The sequence below is a fragment of the Gekko japonicus genome, unplaced genomic scaffold, assembly GCF_001447785.1.
Source record: "Gekko japonicus isolate JY-2015 unplaced genomic scaffold, Gekko_japonicus_V1.1 scaffold2097, whole genome shotgun sequence".
NCBI classification, from domain to species: Eukaryota; Metazoa; Chordata; class Lepidosauria; order Squamata; family Gekkonidae; genus Gekko; species Gekko japonicus.
Window position 1 is genome coordinate 81,389 of NW_015168718.1, and position 16,275 is coordinate 97,663.

A 16,275-nucleotide genomic window follows, 5' to 3' on the forward strand; every position below is an offset into this window, starting at 1 on the left:
CCTTTAAGGTCCAAACTGTGCACTAACATTTCTCCATAAGCCTGGTCAGAAATTTAGTTTTTAGTGCATATGCAGACTCCCGGTGGGGCAGATAACGCTTCCCTCAGGGCACTGAGGATTGGGAAAATTCACCCCCCAAGACCCTGATCTGTTCCCACCGGAAAACAAGCTGAGAACTGTGACAAATTAACGCTGAACAATTTTTCATCAAAAATATATATTATACAAATTAGTGTACAAATAATATAAATATAAATAGTAAGTGTAGACGGTGGTCTCCGGAATGTCCTGCCGTTTCTTCTTCTGAACAAAGATGAAAGACTTCACCAAATATAACAAAATTGACCATATAAGAATTTTAAGCAACTATACAATTTCATTAACAATAAAAGTTATCAATAAAATTGATGTGGAAAACCTTACATGTAGTATCTCTCAAGAATTCATTTCAACTGGTAACATATCAATATTTCATGGATTTCATTGATGATTCTACAAAATACAATATCACATTTACCATTCAAGTATATTAATTATCATGAGAATACATTTAGATTTGTATAAAATTTGTATGAAAACTCACTGGGGGAAATTTTGGGGGAAAGCCGACAGGAGATGAAAAGTCCCTGGTTCGGGTTGGCTCATCTCAGAGAGATTAGGGGGTGCCTGTTGCTTTTATACAGGGAGGTGGATTGAAATTGTCCACTGAGACCATGGCTAGTGACATGGACTGCCTGACAAGGTCTCGAGATAGCAAGAGGAAGGTGGCAGGCTTAACGAGTATGGGAAATTACAGCTGTTTCTATACAAATGCTAGAAGTGTCCGAGGTAAAATCGGGGAGTTGGAGTGCTTGGTGTCGGAGGGAAAAATAGACATTGTGGGTATTTCAGAAACTTGGTGGGATGAGGAAAATCAGTGGGATACGGTGATTCCCGGTTATATATTATATCGGAAGGATGGGGGGGAGGGTTGGAGGTGGGGTAGCTCTGTATGTCAGAGAGGGTATAAAGTCCAGAAAGATTGAGAGGCTAAGAGAATTGGATTCGCTTCTTGAAGTTCTGTGGGTTGAAATAGGGGGGCCAAAAGGAAACTTAACACTGGGAGTTTGTTATCGCCCACCAGATCAAAAGATAGAGGAGGATTATAAAATGATGAATGAATTAAAGATAGCAGCTAGACAAAAACACTGTGTCGTAATAGGTGATTTTAACTACCCACACATTGATTGGGTCAATATGTGTTCTAGTCGAGAGAAAGAGATTGAGTTTCTAGACACTCTAAATGACTGTGCTATGGAGCAGATGGTCATGGAACCTACCAGGGGAGAGGCGATCCTTGATTTGGTCCTAAGTAACACTCAAGACCTGGTGAGAGATGTAAAAGTGATTGCACCGCTTGGGAACAGTGATCATAATGTTGTTGAGTTCAACATTTGTACAAATAGGGAATTGGCCAAAAAGACTCACACAACCACTTTTAACTTTAAAAGGGGTAATTTTTCTGATATGAGGGGACATGTGGGGAGGAAACTGAAGGGAAAAGTAGAAAGGGTCAAAACCATTGGGGAAGCTTGGAAACTGTTTAAAACTACAATTCTAGAAGCTCAAATAAAATATATTCCGCAGGTTAGGAAAGGCACAAACAGGTATAAGAAAAAGCCTACATGGTTAACAAACAAAGTAATGGAAGCTGTAAAAGGTAAAAAGGATTCCTTTAAGCGGTGGAAAGCTAGTCACAGTGAGGCTGATAAAACAGAACACAGGCTATGGCAAATAAAATGCAAGTCTGTGGTCAGGCATGCAAAAAGGGAATATGAGGAGCATATAGCAAAAAATGTAAAGACCAACAATAAAACTTTCTTCAAATACATTAGAAACAGGAAACCAGCCAGGGAGGCAGTGGGGCCCTTGGATGACCAAGGGGTAAAAGGAGTACTGAAGGATGATAGGGAAATGGCTGAGAAGCTAAATGCATTTTTTGCCTCCGTCTTCACTGTGGAAGATGAGAGGTGCTTGCCCACTCCAGAGCCGCTGAGTTCGGGAGGGGTGTTGAAAGACCTGAGTCAGATTGAGGTGACGAGAGAGGAGGTCCTAAAACTGATAAACAACTTAAAAACTGATAAATCACCAGGCCCAGATGGCATACATCCAAGAGTTCTGAAAGAACTCAATTGTGAACTTGTGGATCTCCTGACAAAAATATGTAATCTCTCCTTAAAATCAGCCTCCATTCCTGAGGACTGGAAGGTAGCTAATGTCACTCCCATCTTTAAAAAGGGTTCCAGAGGAGATCCGGGAAATTACAGGCCTGTCAGTCTGACGTCGATACCGGGTAAATTGGTGGAAACCATTATTAAGGAAAGAATTAGTAGGCACATAGATGAACAAAACCTATTGAGGCAGACTCAACATGGGTTCTGTAAGGGAAGATCTTGTCTCACTAACCTGTTAATGTTCTTTGAGGGGGTGAACAAACATGTGGACAAGGGGGATCCAATAGATATTGTTTACCTTGACTTCCAGAAAGCTTTTGATAAAGTTCCTCATCAAAGGCTCCTAAGCAAGCTCAAAAATCATGGGATAAAAGGACAAGTCCTTTTATGGATCAAAAACTGGCTAATTAATAGAAAACAGAGAGTGAGTATAAATGGGCAGTTCTCCCAGTGGAGGGGTGTAAGCAGTGGGGTACCACAGGGATCAGTACTTGGTCCACTGCTTTTTAACTTGTTCATTAATGATTTGGAGTTGGGAGTAAGCAGTGAAGTGGCTAAATTTGCGGATGATACGAAGTTGTTCAGGGTGGTGAAAACCAGTGAGGATTGTGAGGCACTCCAAAGGGATCTGTCAAAGTTGGGCGAGTGGGCGTCAACATGGCAAATGGGGTTCAATGTGGCCAAGTGCAAGGTGATGCACATTGGAGCCAAAAATCCTAACTATAAATACACGTTGATGGGGTCTGAACTGGCAGAGACAGATCAAGAGAGAGATCTTGGAGTTGTAGTAGATAACTCACTGAAAATGTCGAGACAGTGTGTGACTGCAATAAAGAAGGCCAATGCTATGCTGGGGATTATTAGGAAGGGTATTGTAAACAGATCAGCCAATATCATAATGCCGCTATATAAATCAATGGTGCGACCTCATCTGGAATACTGTGTGCAATTCTGGTCACCACACCTTAAAAAGGATATTATAGCTTTGGAAAAAGTGCAGAAAAGAGCAACTCGAATGATAAAAGGGTTGGAACACTTTCCCTATGAGGAACGGTTAAGGCGCTTAGGGCTCTTTAGCTTGGAGATCAACAGTGGGATGGCTTCTAATGTCCTGGCCCCACTGGTGGACCCTCCTGATGGCACTGGTATTTCTGGCCACTGTGTGATACAGAGTGTTGGACTGGATGGGCCTTTGGCCTGATCCAACATTGGCATCTCTTATGTTCTTATGTTCACTGACAATCATTATAGCTGCAATTTCAAGAAGAGCCTTCCGTGGGCAAATTGTATTGTAATGCCTTACCAGGTGGATTACATTATAGGCATTATATACTACACTCTTCTATTATCAAACTGATTCTGTAACTACTTATGTATGGTTGCCAACTATTGCATAGACCTCGCCCTAATATAGGCGTTATCTCTATCTGGAATGTTTTCTTACGCTAACTCATTATTTGGTGACACACATTAAAGATAACAAGCCAAATCCAGGGATTCATTGAGACCAAAAGGATAAACCATGTTGAGTTTGAAAATTCAGTACGTCTCCCTTAACAAAAGTACTTCGCGAATATCTTTTCTACAATAGCTATTGTCTTAATCACCTCTAGCACTCAACACAGTTTATCCAGATAGTATATAATGCCTATAATGTAATCCACCTGGTAAGGCATTACAATACAATTTGTCCACGGAAGGCTCTTCTTGAAATTGCAGCTATGATGATTGTCGGTGAGTTTTCATACAAATTTTATACGAATCTATATGTATTCTCATGATAATTAATATACTTGAATTGTAATTGTGATATTGTATTTTGTAGAATCATCAAATCCATGAAATATTGATATGTTACCAGTTGAAATGAATTCTTGAGAGATACTACGTGTAAGGTTTTCCACATCAATTTTATTGATAACTTTTATTGTTAATGAAATTGTATAGTTCCTTAAAATTCTTACACGGTCAATTTTGTTATATTTGGTAAGGTCTTTCATCTTTGTTCAGAAGAAGATTATTGTCGAAACGGCAGGACATTCCGGAGACCACCGTCTACACTTACTATTTATATTTATATTATTTGTACACTAATTTGTGTAATATATATTTTTGATGAAAAATTGTTCAGCGTTAATTTGTCACAGTTCTCAGCTTGTTTTCCGGTTTGTTCAGTGATTGTGTCCATCTATCTAAAATTGTACCTGATCTGTTCCCAACAGGTGTTATGGGACAACTAGAATATCAGAGCTGAGTCAAGGAAACGTTGACCTAGCTCATGAAAAAACTTTTTTTTAAAAAAAAGCACACTGTCCCTCTTCAGTCTGGTTAGATCAAGATGGGTAGCTGTGTTAGTCTGTCACAGTAGAAAAGAGCAAGAGTCCTGTAGCACCTTAAAGACTTAACAAAATTTTGTGAGCAGTGACTCTAGACTCTTGCTGCTCTTTTTTACAGTGTGTTTAGATGAGCAGCTCAGGGTCTGCCCATGTATATTGTGGGGTTCACACTCTGCAAATGACACATCCCGAACCTCTAGTCCAGGGAAGGAAATTGTCACAAGGCGGAAGGAACAGTGGAAAAAGCAGAGGTCATGTTGTGGCAGGCCAAGCATGATTGACCCTCATCATATATTCAATGGGAGAAGATCTCTTGCCTTTTAAGTCTTCAAAGCAGCTTGGATGGGCAGAGGGAGGGAAGCTGTTATTAGTTGCATTGGTGAAAAAGACAGACACCTCTAACAACACCAAGCCTTTATACTCCTGTCGCAGCTAATAGCACCTTTGCAGGGATGATTTCTGTAGAGAAAAAAATATTCAGGGAAAGAATTAACTCACCATCCCCAGAGCCAGTCCAGTTCTGCACTGCCCCCTCACTGCTTTGGAAAGATTGAGGTTGATGATGCTCATGATCCATTCATGGATCTTCCACATAATGTGTAGTTTGGCCCTAAGGTAAGAACTGGTAATATGGACTGGTAAGACTGGGCCATGTGCACAGGACATGCTCCTAATCCAAAACTGCCCTAACAGAGTCTGAGCTCTCATTGGAAGTAGCTGGTGGCAGCCCATATGGACAGGACCAGTTATGTGCTGTGAGAAGCAGATGGGGAAATCCAGGGAGCACCAGTTTGCACTGGAGCCTCCTTTGGAGTTGTTCCTTTCTAGGATTTAAAAAAAACTTGTATAGAATTTGTGGAAGCTAGTGCTGTTGCTGTGCTGTTTTTGAAAGTCAGTCTGGGTTTCTGAGAGACTGAAATGTGTGCAGCCGACTAATGAGATGTGCCTGTCCTTCACTGCTGCTTCTGACGTTTCCCTTCCCCAGATGTACGACTATAGCTTAGACATGTGGAGTTTAGGCTGTATGCTGGCAAGTATGATCTTCCGAAAAGAGCCTTTCTTCCACGGCCAAGACAACTATGACCAGGTGAGAAACGGGTAAGGGGAAAGGGTGCTTGTTGAGCACGGGTTTTCCATTCCACACCCATTGTGGAGATGAATCTAGAAGGAATTATGTTAAGCATCTTAAGCCTTTGGTGGCGAAAGGATGTCCCAGTTCATAACCTCTTTCTGTAAGCTTTTCGATTTAAAGTATTTTCCTTGAAGGCTTAAGGGGAATGTGCTTCCAGCCTTGGAGCAAAGCATCCTAGATCTTAATAATAATCAAATCAATCAAAGGCTTTAGCATGGTCAATGTTTTTCTGGTACTCCCTTGATTTCTCCATAATCCAGCGAATTAATAAAATACAATTAATTAAATTAATTAATTAGTTAATAAAATACAAAGTCTAAATATTTTTTAGTTGGAAAATTATGTTTATTCACATTCGTCGTGGTATACGAAAAAAAAGGAAAACCATTTCTCCACAAAAATTCAATTGTTTTGAAGAATTGTCTCCAATTAATAATTGTCACAATTTTTTTCTAAAATGACGATATCCCAAATTTTCAAAAACCATTGTCTTGTAGGGATTTTATTCGTCTTCCAAAATGGGGCAATTAATGTTTTAGCTGCTATCAATAGCAAGGTTGCCACCCCTGCACCTGTCTTGGTTAATGTTGTGTTCTCCCAGTGGTTTAACAAAAGAGATTCTTGAGTATTAGGAATGCTGTGGCCCAGTATCTTTCGGTAATTGCATTCATTCATTCATTTATTTTTCAACTTTTACCCTGCCCTGCCCGCTGAAGCAGGCTCAGGGCGGCTTTAAGCTTTCTGGCTCTCACATAGAACCATACTTGAAAATGTGATGTGAAATCACAGGAGGATCCTTTCTACCTCATTTACTACTTCAGAATTTGTGACCACTTTATTATGGTGCATTTTTGACAGCACCCAGGTGTGGCAGAAGTGGAAGGGTGTTGGCCTCTCCCTAAATCAGAGAAGCTCCCTTCAATGCCATGCAGAGGCTTCTCTTCAGAACTTATGGGAGGCCATATCAGTGCTGTGCTGGCCCAACACAAGGGTATAAGCCTCCCTTGGAAGCAAGAGGACAACTGTTCTCCTCTGGCTTTGTTGTGTGGGCAAGCTGTGGCCTCTGATAGCTTCCCACTTCCAGAATGCACCAAAGCCTAGCCTCAGTGTCCATATGTATTAACAGCCATTTAAGCTTCAGTTGATTCCTTAAAAGTAGATGACCCACTTGAAATTGTGGTAGTTTCACTTAATGACTGTGGGAGGAGTATAACATGAAAATAAAGAGACATATTTTAAATAAACATGTATCTTGATGAAAATTATTCCTGTCAACAGTTTAAAACTGCTATCTGAATTAACAAAAAAGGGATACCTAATTTGAAGTAAAAATCAAGACATGTTCTGTCTTAGTTTACCCAGAACTGAGACAGGACATAGTTTCTGATTCCTGTGCTGAGCTGTGTTTCAGCCTGGAGAGTGAAGTCGCAGAAGTGACTTGCCTCAGTCACTCTGTAGACAAACTCCATGACCGTTGCATGTTACAGATTAAACCACAGTAACTGACCCAAATAAAGAGGAAATTGCTTTGGGGAATCACTGTGTGACAGCTGTCTCTGCCTGGAAAGTGAGGGAGGCCAGCATTAATTTGGAGTCTCGGTGACCCTGATTTCCTGCCTCCTCATGGATTTCCATCTGCTCCTTCAGTGAGCATTGGCCAAAGGTCACTTCCATGCATAGCTGCTGTAAGCAGGCAAGTGAAATAAGATGGGCTGACATGGCATTTCCCATTGAACAGTAGTGGCTTGTCTTTCCAGCAAGGGGATGCGGAGCTCATTTCCCCCCCTCTGACCTCCCCATCCAGAGTTTTTAAGCAAAGCCAAACTTGCAGTCACCAGGCAGAGCTATTCTAGATGCTTTGAAACACCAGAAGCACAGGTCAGGGCCGAGCCTCTGCTGACTTGTCCCTCTTTACCGCAGGTATGAGAATTTCAAAAGAAATGAAAACTCCTCTTTGTGCTTAGAAGATTATTTATCCTGGCACAGCAGGTCCAGGAGAGGGTGTCATTTGCCCGGCATCTACCCATCATCCTTGAACTGGGAGCACTTGAGCCAGCCAAAATGGTTTAGAGAGGTTAACTCCAAAGTAATAGATGTCTACATGTGTTTCCTTAGCCTGGTTATTCATGTCTATTTTTTTATTACAGCTGGTTCGCATTGCGAAGGTGCTGGGTACAGATGAATTATATGGTTATCTGAAGAAGTACCACATAGAACTGGACCCACACTTCAACGACATCTTGGGACAGTAAGTTGTCGGGGTACCATTAGTGTGACATTTGGGCTTCTCTCTTTGACTAGCAGGTGCTGCTTTCCTTCTTTTCTGTAGCCTGTGAATTTCCAAGCCCTGAATACCAGTGTCAGCTATGCTGCCATGGGGGTTGGGATGCTCAGTCAGAGTCTGTGTAAATTACTTTCGCATTCTTGTCTATGCTTTGCGCCGAAAAGCTTATCTATAACGATTTGCAGGTGGGAGTGTGTGTTGTCTGCCTTTCCAGGCAGCCGTGGGAGCCGGACAGTTCCCAGCTTCGCCTAGAAACAGTTTGCTGGCTTTAGCCCGTGCGTGGGAGGGTGCCTAATTGTCCAGCCCAGTGGGGAGGGTGCATACGAATGCCCTATATCTTATTATGTCTAAGGGACAACTGCCATTCTTAACAGTGACTATGTTAATGCATCTATAGCTCTTCAATAAAAGTATAACCTTTCTTGAAAGCGTGTACTCCGTTGTTGGCTGTGGGTTCTGACATTCTGTTAAGAATCCTTCATTCTCTATCTATGTGCCTCTCTCCTAAATCGAGATGAGCACCGGAGAGGAGAACCCTAACCACGAGGAGGAGGAGGAGGAGGAGGAGGAAGGCGAAAAGGAGCCGACCCCTACCACGACTGGGGGGGTGACTCCTACAACCCAGCCTTCAGTGCCGGTGACAGCGTCTGGGACGGGTGCTGTCCCTAAAACAACCTCTACGTTGATGTTCCTGACTCCCTTAGGGCCCAGACATCCACCCCGGCCGGGATATCGACCGAACTCCAGCTGGGACCACTTTAAGAGACTTATATGCTGACACAAGGGCCCCGGAGAGATAGCAGGTTTGACCTGGGGTTCCCAGCAGGAAGCTTACCCCCGTATGGGGCCTCCTTTGAATCGCAGCCGGCAGCGTGGGTGATGGAGCGGTCGAAGGCGAGGAGTGGGTGTGTGTCCCCAGACGGGGGACTGGAATGGGCCCACAGGATGGAGGTGGCTGACCAAGAGCGGCGGCAACTGCAGAGGGACATGGAGAATCTGTTCCAGCGATAACGCAATTGGTAACTCAAGCCATCAGAGAAAAAAGACAGGCTCAACCGGTGGCCACCCCCGCAACAACCCCCCCAGCAACCCCCGCAACCTCCCCAACCACCACCGCCGGGAGAAGTGCTCAGGCCGTCTCCGGAGGTCCTGGTTCCAGCGCCCCAACCAGCCAGTCCAAGAGGTCCCACGATCCATCGTCCAAAGGACCTCATCGAAGCCACGTTCGACGGGAACCCTGAAGAACTTGCCTACTTTGTGGTTCAAGTAATGAAATTCGTGGAAAAATCGGGCCACCTGTTCCCAGATGACAGCAGTCGAGTGGATGTGGTGGCGGCCCGCCTGAGGGGCCCTGTGGGGGCCTGGTATGTGGGACTGCACAACACAGAGAGCCCTGAGCTAATAAATCTGGATGCTTTTATGTGGGCCCTGCTGGCTCAATTCGAGGATCGGAATGCTGGATAGATGTTAATGCATCTATAGCTCTTATAACCTTTCTTGAAAGCGTGTACTCCGTTGTTGGCTGTGGGTTCAGACAATCAGGCAGATTCATTCTTTGCAGTGTTGCGTGAGCTTTTGGCTCCATATTTGCTCTCTCGTACTGTTGTCTGGCATTCTTCCTTTGGGAATCTAGAAGGTAGCAATCAAGTGCCTCTCCAGCACTAGAAACACAGGTCCCTGGTAAGACAGAGAGCAAAAGGAAAACATGATTACTATTAGATGTACAAAGCTGGAGATGAATTTTAAGATATTGTACTAGGTAAAAGAGTCTCCAACTTTGTTCTCATGGGAGAACTGTCACATTTTTCTTTTTCTCTTTCTGGGGAGCTGTGCGTCTGAATCAGGGCTAATTGACTCCTGCTTCTTGTATTCACAAACTGTGAATGCCATTTTTCCCCCTCTCCGTTTTTGGCTCATCAGGTCATCAGTGGAACTTGAAACCTCTCTTTGCGCCATCTAATCCAGTTTAGCTTGCAGCACGTCCCGTCTTCCATTTTAGAGCTACAACTGCAGACTTGGATCATTGCCACTGTGCTTGGAGGCAATACTCCCCCCCCCTTTCTTAAACTGAGTGTCCAGTTTGTTGAAACACTTGAAAGCTTGCATGCTATGTTGTGATCTTTTGGCTGGCTCTGATAAAAGGTACTACATGGCTTGGGGGACGGGGACGGGACCAGCCTGTCTGTACCAGTGTGGCTCTTTGCATGTCTTATGTACAGGCTTGCCTGTCTCCAGCTCTGATGGAAATAGGGATGAGCAGAGTCCTTCAGTTCTCCTGTGGTCTTTTTCTACAATATTACTTTAGATCCTCTCGAACATCAAAGACAACTTTGAGCAAGCAGATAACAGATTTCACACAAAAACAAAGTTCCTTTGAGATTTATAAATATACTTTCGATCTTAAACAGCTTCCTAGAAAGGAAAAAAAAACTTTAAAAAATCCAAACCCTGTCTTTTCACAGAAATGCAACAGAACATCGGTACTTTGGCAAAATATGAAAGAAACTTCTTCAAAGCTAGATCCCTCAAGTGTCAAAAAATATTTATAATTTTGGTACCCAAGAGACTAGTTTTCTTTTGAAATGGTTTATATTCAAGTTTTTTTGTACATACTTTCTGAAGCATCGCAGATTCTGACATGATGGTTTCCTCTCCAATATAGATTTTCAGTAATGTGGAACCCTAAAATGTGGGGAACAATTCAGCACATGTGGATTTTGTAAATGTCCCTAGTTGTAATATTCTTGGGATGTTAATGCATCTTAAAGCCTGGTCTAGGAAAGCATTCCTTCAGTTGTTTATTAGAAAACTGACTTTTATGGTGCTTTTGTCTTGTGCTTTTAACAGTGTATGTTCAAAGCATAATCCAAAGGCCTATAAAATTTGGTTCTCTAAACAGTTCTCTAATAAACAGCAAACGCACAATAGTTTAAATGAAGATATATGACTGCTGTTGTCTTCATATGACTTTGTTTTAGTTGTGTTATGAGTGATTGCTTTTCCAATCCTTACAGGTCTTTTACTTTAAATAAATGAGAAATAATTTTTATAAGGAGAAGCAGCTAAGCTACTCTAGTCAGAAAAGAGAATCAAATCACATTATTAGCTTTTTTAATCTATGGGAATGTCTGCATTTTTAGTACCTTGAAAAAATATGCAAAGTCTTCTAAAATAGATGTAAATCTTTATGTTTGTGTTAGTGATACTGAAAGATGGAAGCAAGCGAGCGATCCAAATCTGCCTCAGCTTGGAGTGTGTTTGAAATATGATGGATCTCTTTTCTGGGTTTCATCTCTTTTCCCTGGAGTGGTTTCAGTGCAACAGACTGACTGTCTCACCTTGCTTGCAGGCATTCGCGGAAACGTTGGGAGAACTTCATCCATAGTGAGAACAGACACCTGGTCAGCCCTGAAGTCTTGGATCTTCTGGACAAACTCCTGCGATATGACCATCAACAGAGGCTGACTGCCAAAGAAGCTATGGAGCACCCCTATTTCTGTAAGCCTTCTGTGGGAATAGGATCACAGGTGGGGGTGGGTGGCCATTCTGTTAGGCACTTGTTTATACTTGCTGTATAATTATGAGCTATCCCACTTTACTATCATTTTCCAACCTTTTGAGGGAGGAACTCTCTGGGTTTAAGAAGGTCAAGAACAGTGATTTCCAGGACTATGGGGGTGGGCGGGACCTGGTGTGGATTTTTGTGAAAATCTTTTAAAATCAAAGCTGAAGATTCTGAGTAGAGGTCCAGGAAGAAAAACATGCTGTTTGGAGCCTGGGCATCTTCTGAATTGGAAAACTAGTTTTAAGCTGCCTGGATGCAGCTTCTTGTTGGATTGAAGGGTTGTTATATATACAGCAGTAGCAGTGGCACTTCAGAGCTTCCTAAGTAAAACTGTCAGATTTCTCTTCATTCTCATCTCCCCCCGCTGGGAGGGGGGTTGTGATGAGTGTGGGAAGTAGAATCTTAGTTTAGGTTCGTTGAGAGCAGAGGGTAAATTAAAAGGCCTCATCGGACCAGACATTCTTATTAGTTCCTCCGCTGAGGTTAGTGAGAACTGTTTGTGCTTGGGATTTCTCCGACGCCGGTCCTCTGTTATGGAATGGGCTCCATAAGGACGTGAGAGAGGCCCAAACTTTGCAGAGATTTCAGGGGGGTCTTTTATGACATGCTTTTGATGACTCATGAGTGGATGTTATGGTCTGATTTGTTTTACCTGTATTTATGTTGAGATTTTAGCTGGTTTTAATTGATGGAAGTCACTCCGTGTCTCATTGATTGGAAGAAAGATGTAAACAATTTAAACGAATAAAAAATTCCATGGGTTTTGAGGAGGGATGTTAAAGTGGTCGTCAGACTCCTTCAGCAATCAGTTCCCAACAGCTTTCATTCAAAGAAGTAAAGTTTATTGAGACATTGAGAGTATGCAGATATCTTAACCGTTTCGTGTTAGAACTGAAGAAAAGTGTGTGCAGCAAACAGATATACATTATTCAAGGAGGCCCCCTGATGGCCCAGGGCCAATCAGGGTTCAGGTACAAGCCCGCCAAAGTAACGGGCTACTTTTCCCAAGAGAAAAGACTACACCAGGAACTGAAGGTCATACAGAGATAATAGAAACAGAGGAGACACACCAGAAATGAAACTTAACACTCCCCACTCCCATGGCAGCCAGGGCTTGAGAAAGGCCTAGCTGACGGTGGTATCAAGTAGGTGTGTTTGGAGTTGCCTTTTCTGACAAGATCAATGTCATATTGTAAAGAATAGGAGTCAGTCTGTTATCTGTGGGGTCCAGAGTTGACTCAGCTTTTGATGGGCGGATTTAAGCTGTTATTTTTGAAATCTTATTTGCTTCATTTGCAGTCTACTTTTCTTGCTGAGACTCAAGGCAGATTACAAAATACAGAAATCCGTTCAAACGAACAGCGAGGACCTCCAGTAAACAATGGAGTAGGACTAGGATTACAGAATTAGAATGCAAAAAAACCCAAACGGTCTAAGACTCAACATATCATTAGGAATAAGGGTACAGTGCAGATTTTCTCTTTTCCCAGAGATTTGGCTCACCCATGCCTGTTGCTCCAGTGATGCCTCAGCTAAATGTTCAAACTGTCAAGAGGGACATTTTTCTCAAAAGTGCATGACAGAGCATTGGTGAATGCCACTTTAAACCAGGATTACACCAATGCTGCACTGACCTTCCCTGAAAAAGTGTCAGGTGTGGCAGAACTCCTGGGGGAATGGGAGAAGTCGACACATTTAGCCTTGCTGGTTCACTTATGGCTGGAAGAGGCTTTCTGGCTTCTTTGGAGTACGCCTGGGAAACCTCAACCCTTCCAAAAGGGTCGAACAGTAGATGCGGGCCTTGTGTGAGTCTCAGTAACCTCTTCTCCTCTCCTGCAGATCCGGTTGTGAAGGAGCAGGCCCAGCCCAGCTCCGACAGTTCTGTGCTCTCCAGTGGCCTGACAGCTGCACGATGAAGTTTGGGAAACGACGGGTAATTCCAGAGGTTTACAAATACACACCCTTCAGTCCCCAGGGAAGGGGTGAACCAAACCTGTGAGCTCAGCAGAAGCCTCGTCTTGAAAGGGGGTTAGGGCTTCGCCTCCATCTTTCTCCAGCACTTATGGCTACCCTAAGTTTCTCCTTGTGTTACCAAAGCCCTGGCACTAAACAGTGAGCGAGATCTGTGTGGATACAAGGGTGTGCGCCGCACCATTGGGCTCCAGATTGATTCTGCAGTTTCCTACTCCTCCTAACTGGCTGGTTTTTTTTTCAGTTCTTCCATCAGGCAACTTTTTGATTGCCTCCTACCCCCTACTAGAATGTAGCATGCATCCCATTGAAACAAGCCATGTCATCAGGCATAAGCAAAAGCAAGCGTGGTGGGTGTCACTCCTGTTTCCTTTGGGTCTCAGTTTGGCCCTTGGCGTTTTTTTATTCCCAGTTTAAACAGCAGATCTTGGGAATGGCTTGGGTCAATCAAGCTGGTATTCTTCAAGACACATTTAGAACAGGCAGCTGTTGGGGAAAATCCTCACTGTCCCCTTTGTAGGGAAGTGTCTGCTTTAGCAGGAGGAAAGCTAAAGAGAACTTCCTATAGCTCTTGCGTGGCAAGACATATTCACTAGAAAAGCCAGCATTGTAATTCCCAGGGATTTGCAAATGCAGGGTTGCTTTGACTCCAGCAGCCACATAGTGCATGGAGTCATAAAGAGGCCATGTGGGCAAGGAGGCCAGCAGGAAACTTTGGAAGCCAGAAACAGAGGGGCTTGTTCAGGGGTGCAGCTCCTGTATCCAGGGTTTAGATCCCTGTAGTGTTTTTTTACATGCCAGTCCAGTGTTGGAGCTGTTCCTTTGGGGAAGGGGTGTGTGAGATGCTGCTTATTGTTTTTTTCCATTTGGGTCTCTCTCTGAGCCCCATAGTTACTTTTTTGGAGAGGTGGGATTATATTATGTGATTCTGGTGACCTCAAAGCTAAATCCACAATTTTTGTCACCATACCTAAATGCAGATTCCCCCCTCCCCTTTCTATTACATTGTTAAATATTTAATTTAAGTAAAGGTTAGACTGTCTTTATTTGAAACATCTGTTTACATTCCACATCCCAAGAACAAGAAGTTAGCATTGATATCAGGTCAGATCCATTTGTACAATTCACTGGAACCAATAAATCTCTCTAAATACAAACTTGTCTTGTCCTCGGTTTAGTCTCTGGGAAGGGAAGGAAAGGATCCGTGCAGGGGCGAGATATCTTCTCGGTGCTTAGGAGGTGAACCATCTTGGAACCCTCCGGTTTAAAACTAAACGGTTATCAAAGGCTAGTAGTGTATTAGATATGGAAATTGGAGATAAGAGTGCGAGTGGCTGACAGGCAATGTTGGTGCTCTCCGTGAGACCTGGTCTTGAAGTTACAAGAGCCTGAGAGTCCCCAAAGTCTTATGGGTAGGATGGGTTGCAACTTAAATACAATGCATCTGGCCTCCCATGTGCTGGTGTGTAGGGTGCACTTCTAATCTTTTTGCTCTAAATATTTGGATGGTAGTTCTCAAAACAAGTTTATGCTGAACTCCTTGCTTTAGTTTGCAGTATCTTGTTGATAGTGGCCTAACCATTGCTTCTAAGTGAGTTGCTGTTGTCTTCGGGCATATTTTTTGCAGCAAGCATTGAAGTGACTAAGAGGAATTTCACATTACCCTTTTAAAACCGTTATTGTACCATCATGGAATAAACCGGTACAGGGACGGCTGTTTCACACAGCCTTTCCCTTCCAGTAAGGAGCCGTCTCTGAAGTGGTGTTGCTTTCTTTTCCCACCATCCCCCCACCCCCCGCACACGATCTCCCTGACAGGGTTCCCCCCCCCCCAAACATTCTATTGCGAGCGCTATGGTGCTGTATCATACAAAGCAGCGCCATAGCGACCCCATTGAGATGCCTGGACTCCATTTAGATACACTGGCATGTGGCATTCGCTACTGCTGTCCCTTGGAAACAAGGAGCTCATTGGATACAGCGTTCAAGTGGGGAGGGGGGACTGGACAGTTTTGAAATCCAGGTAGCAGGCTATTCTGGTGCTTTTTAATTAATCAAAGCCCAAACTAGTAAAGCCCTTCCTCCTTTTTCATGCTGTTCTGGTACATTTGTGCTTATTGCTATTTTCAGTGATTTAATCTTTAAACAGACGTGATAAATACATCTGCCCCAAAATTACCTTTTAAAATCCATGCTGAGATGCGGTAGCGAACATCAGTGTATCTAAATGGAGTCCAGGCATCTCAATGGGGTTGCTATGGCGCTGCTTTGTAGTCCTGGTACAGCGCCATAGCACTCCCAATAGAACATAAAAAAAAAGAGAGAGGACGATCACGCATGGGGAGAAAAAGGGCGTGAAAAGAACTGTCATTGCAGGAAGCGCTACGGGGCATTTTATACAGCACCCCATAGCGCTTCAGAAGCGGTGGAAGGGATTGAAGACTGGTGGGAAGCAGTTTGAGTGAACAATGCTTTAGGCATGCTTCCCGAATGGGACGGAATCATTTTTGTGTGAACAGGTAAATATATTCCGTCAGGGAACAGTTACTAAAACAGTTCTGTCTGAAATGACAGAAACAAACCGTTAGTGAACAGTTCCTGAAACGGAATACATAGGCTGTCTGAAACTCATACACTCTGGAGAGCCTTTTTTCATTAGACCCCTGCATGAAGGCTCTGGTAGTCATAGGAGGGAGTTCTAGTCACTCTCCTCTAACCATAGCTTATCAGTCCATTCACCATCTGCCACAATTCCCAATGTATTTTAAAAAGAC

The 16,275-nt window shown here is 43.3% G+C and overlaps 1 protein-coding gene across 1 annotated transcript in view; it reads left to right on the forward strand.

The window, feature by feature from the left end:
* The window catches only part of CSNK2A2 (casein kinase 2, alpha prime polypeptide), an 85,699-nt gene that overhangs the window by 66,942 nt on the left and 2,482 nt on the right, over window positions 1-16,275 (forward strand). Inside the window, exons 8-11 of the mRNA XM_015415570.1 lie at window positions 5,535-5,636; window positions 7,829-7,929; window positions 11,315-11,463; window positions 13,370-13,463. Coding sequence (XP_015271056.1) covers window positions 5,535-5,636; window positions 7,829-7,929; window positions 11,315-11,463; window positions 13,370-13,446 — 429 coding nt within the window. The 3' untranslated portion in view covers window positions 13,447-13,463. The remainder of the gene's footprint in view (window positions 1-5,534; window positions 5,637-7,828; window positions 7,930-11,314; window positions 11,464-13,369; window positions 13,464-16,275) is intronic.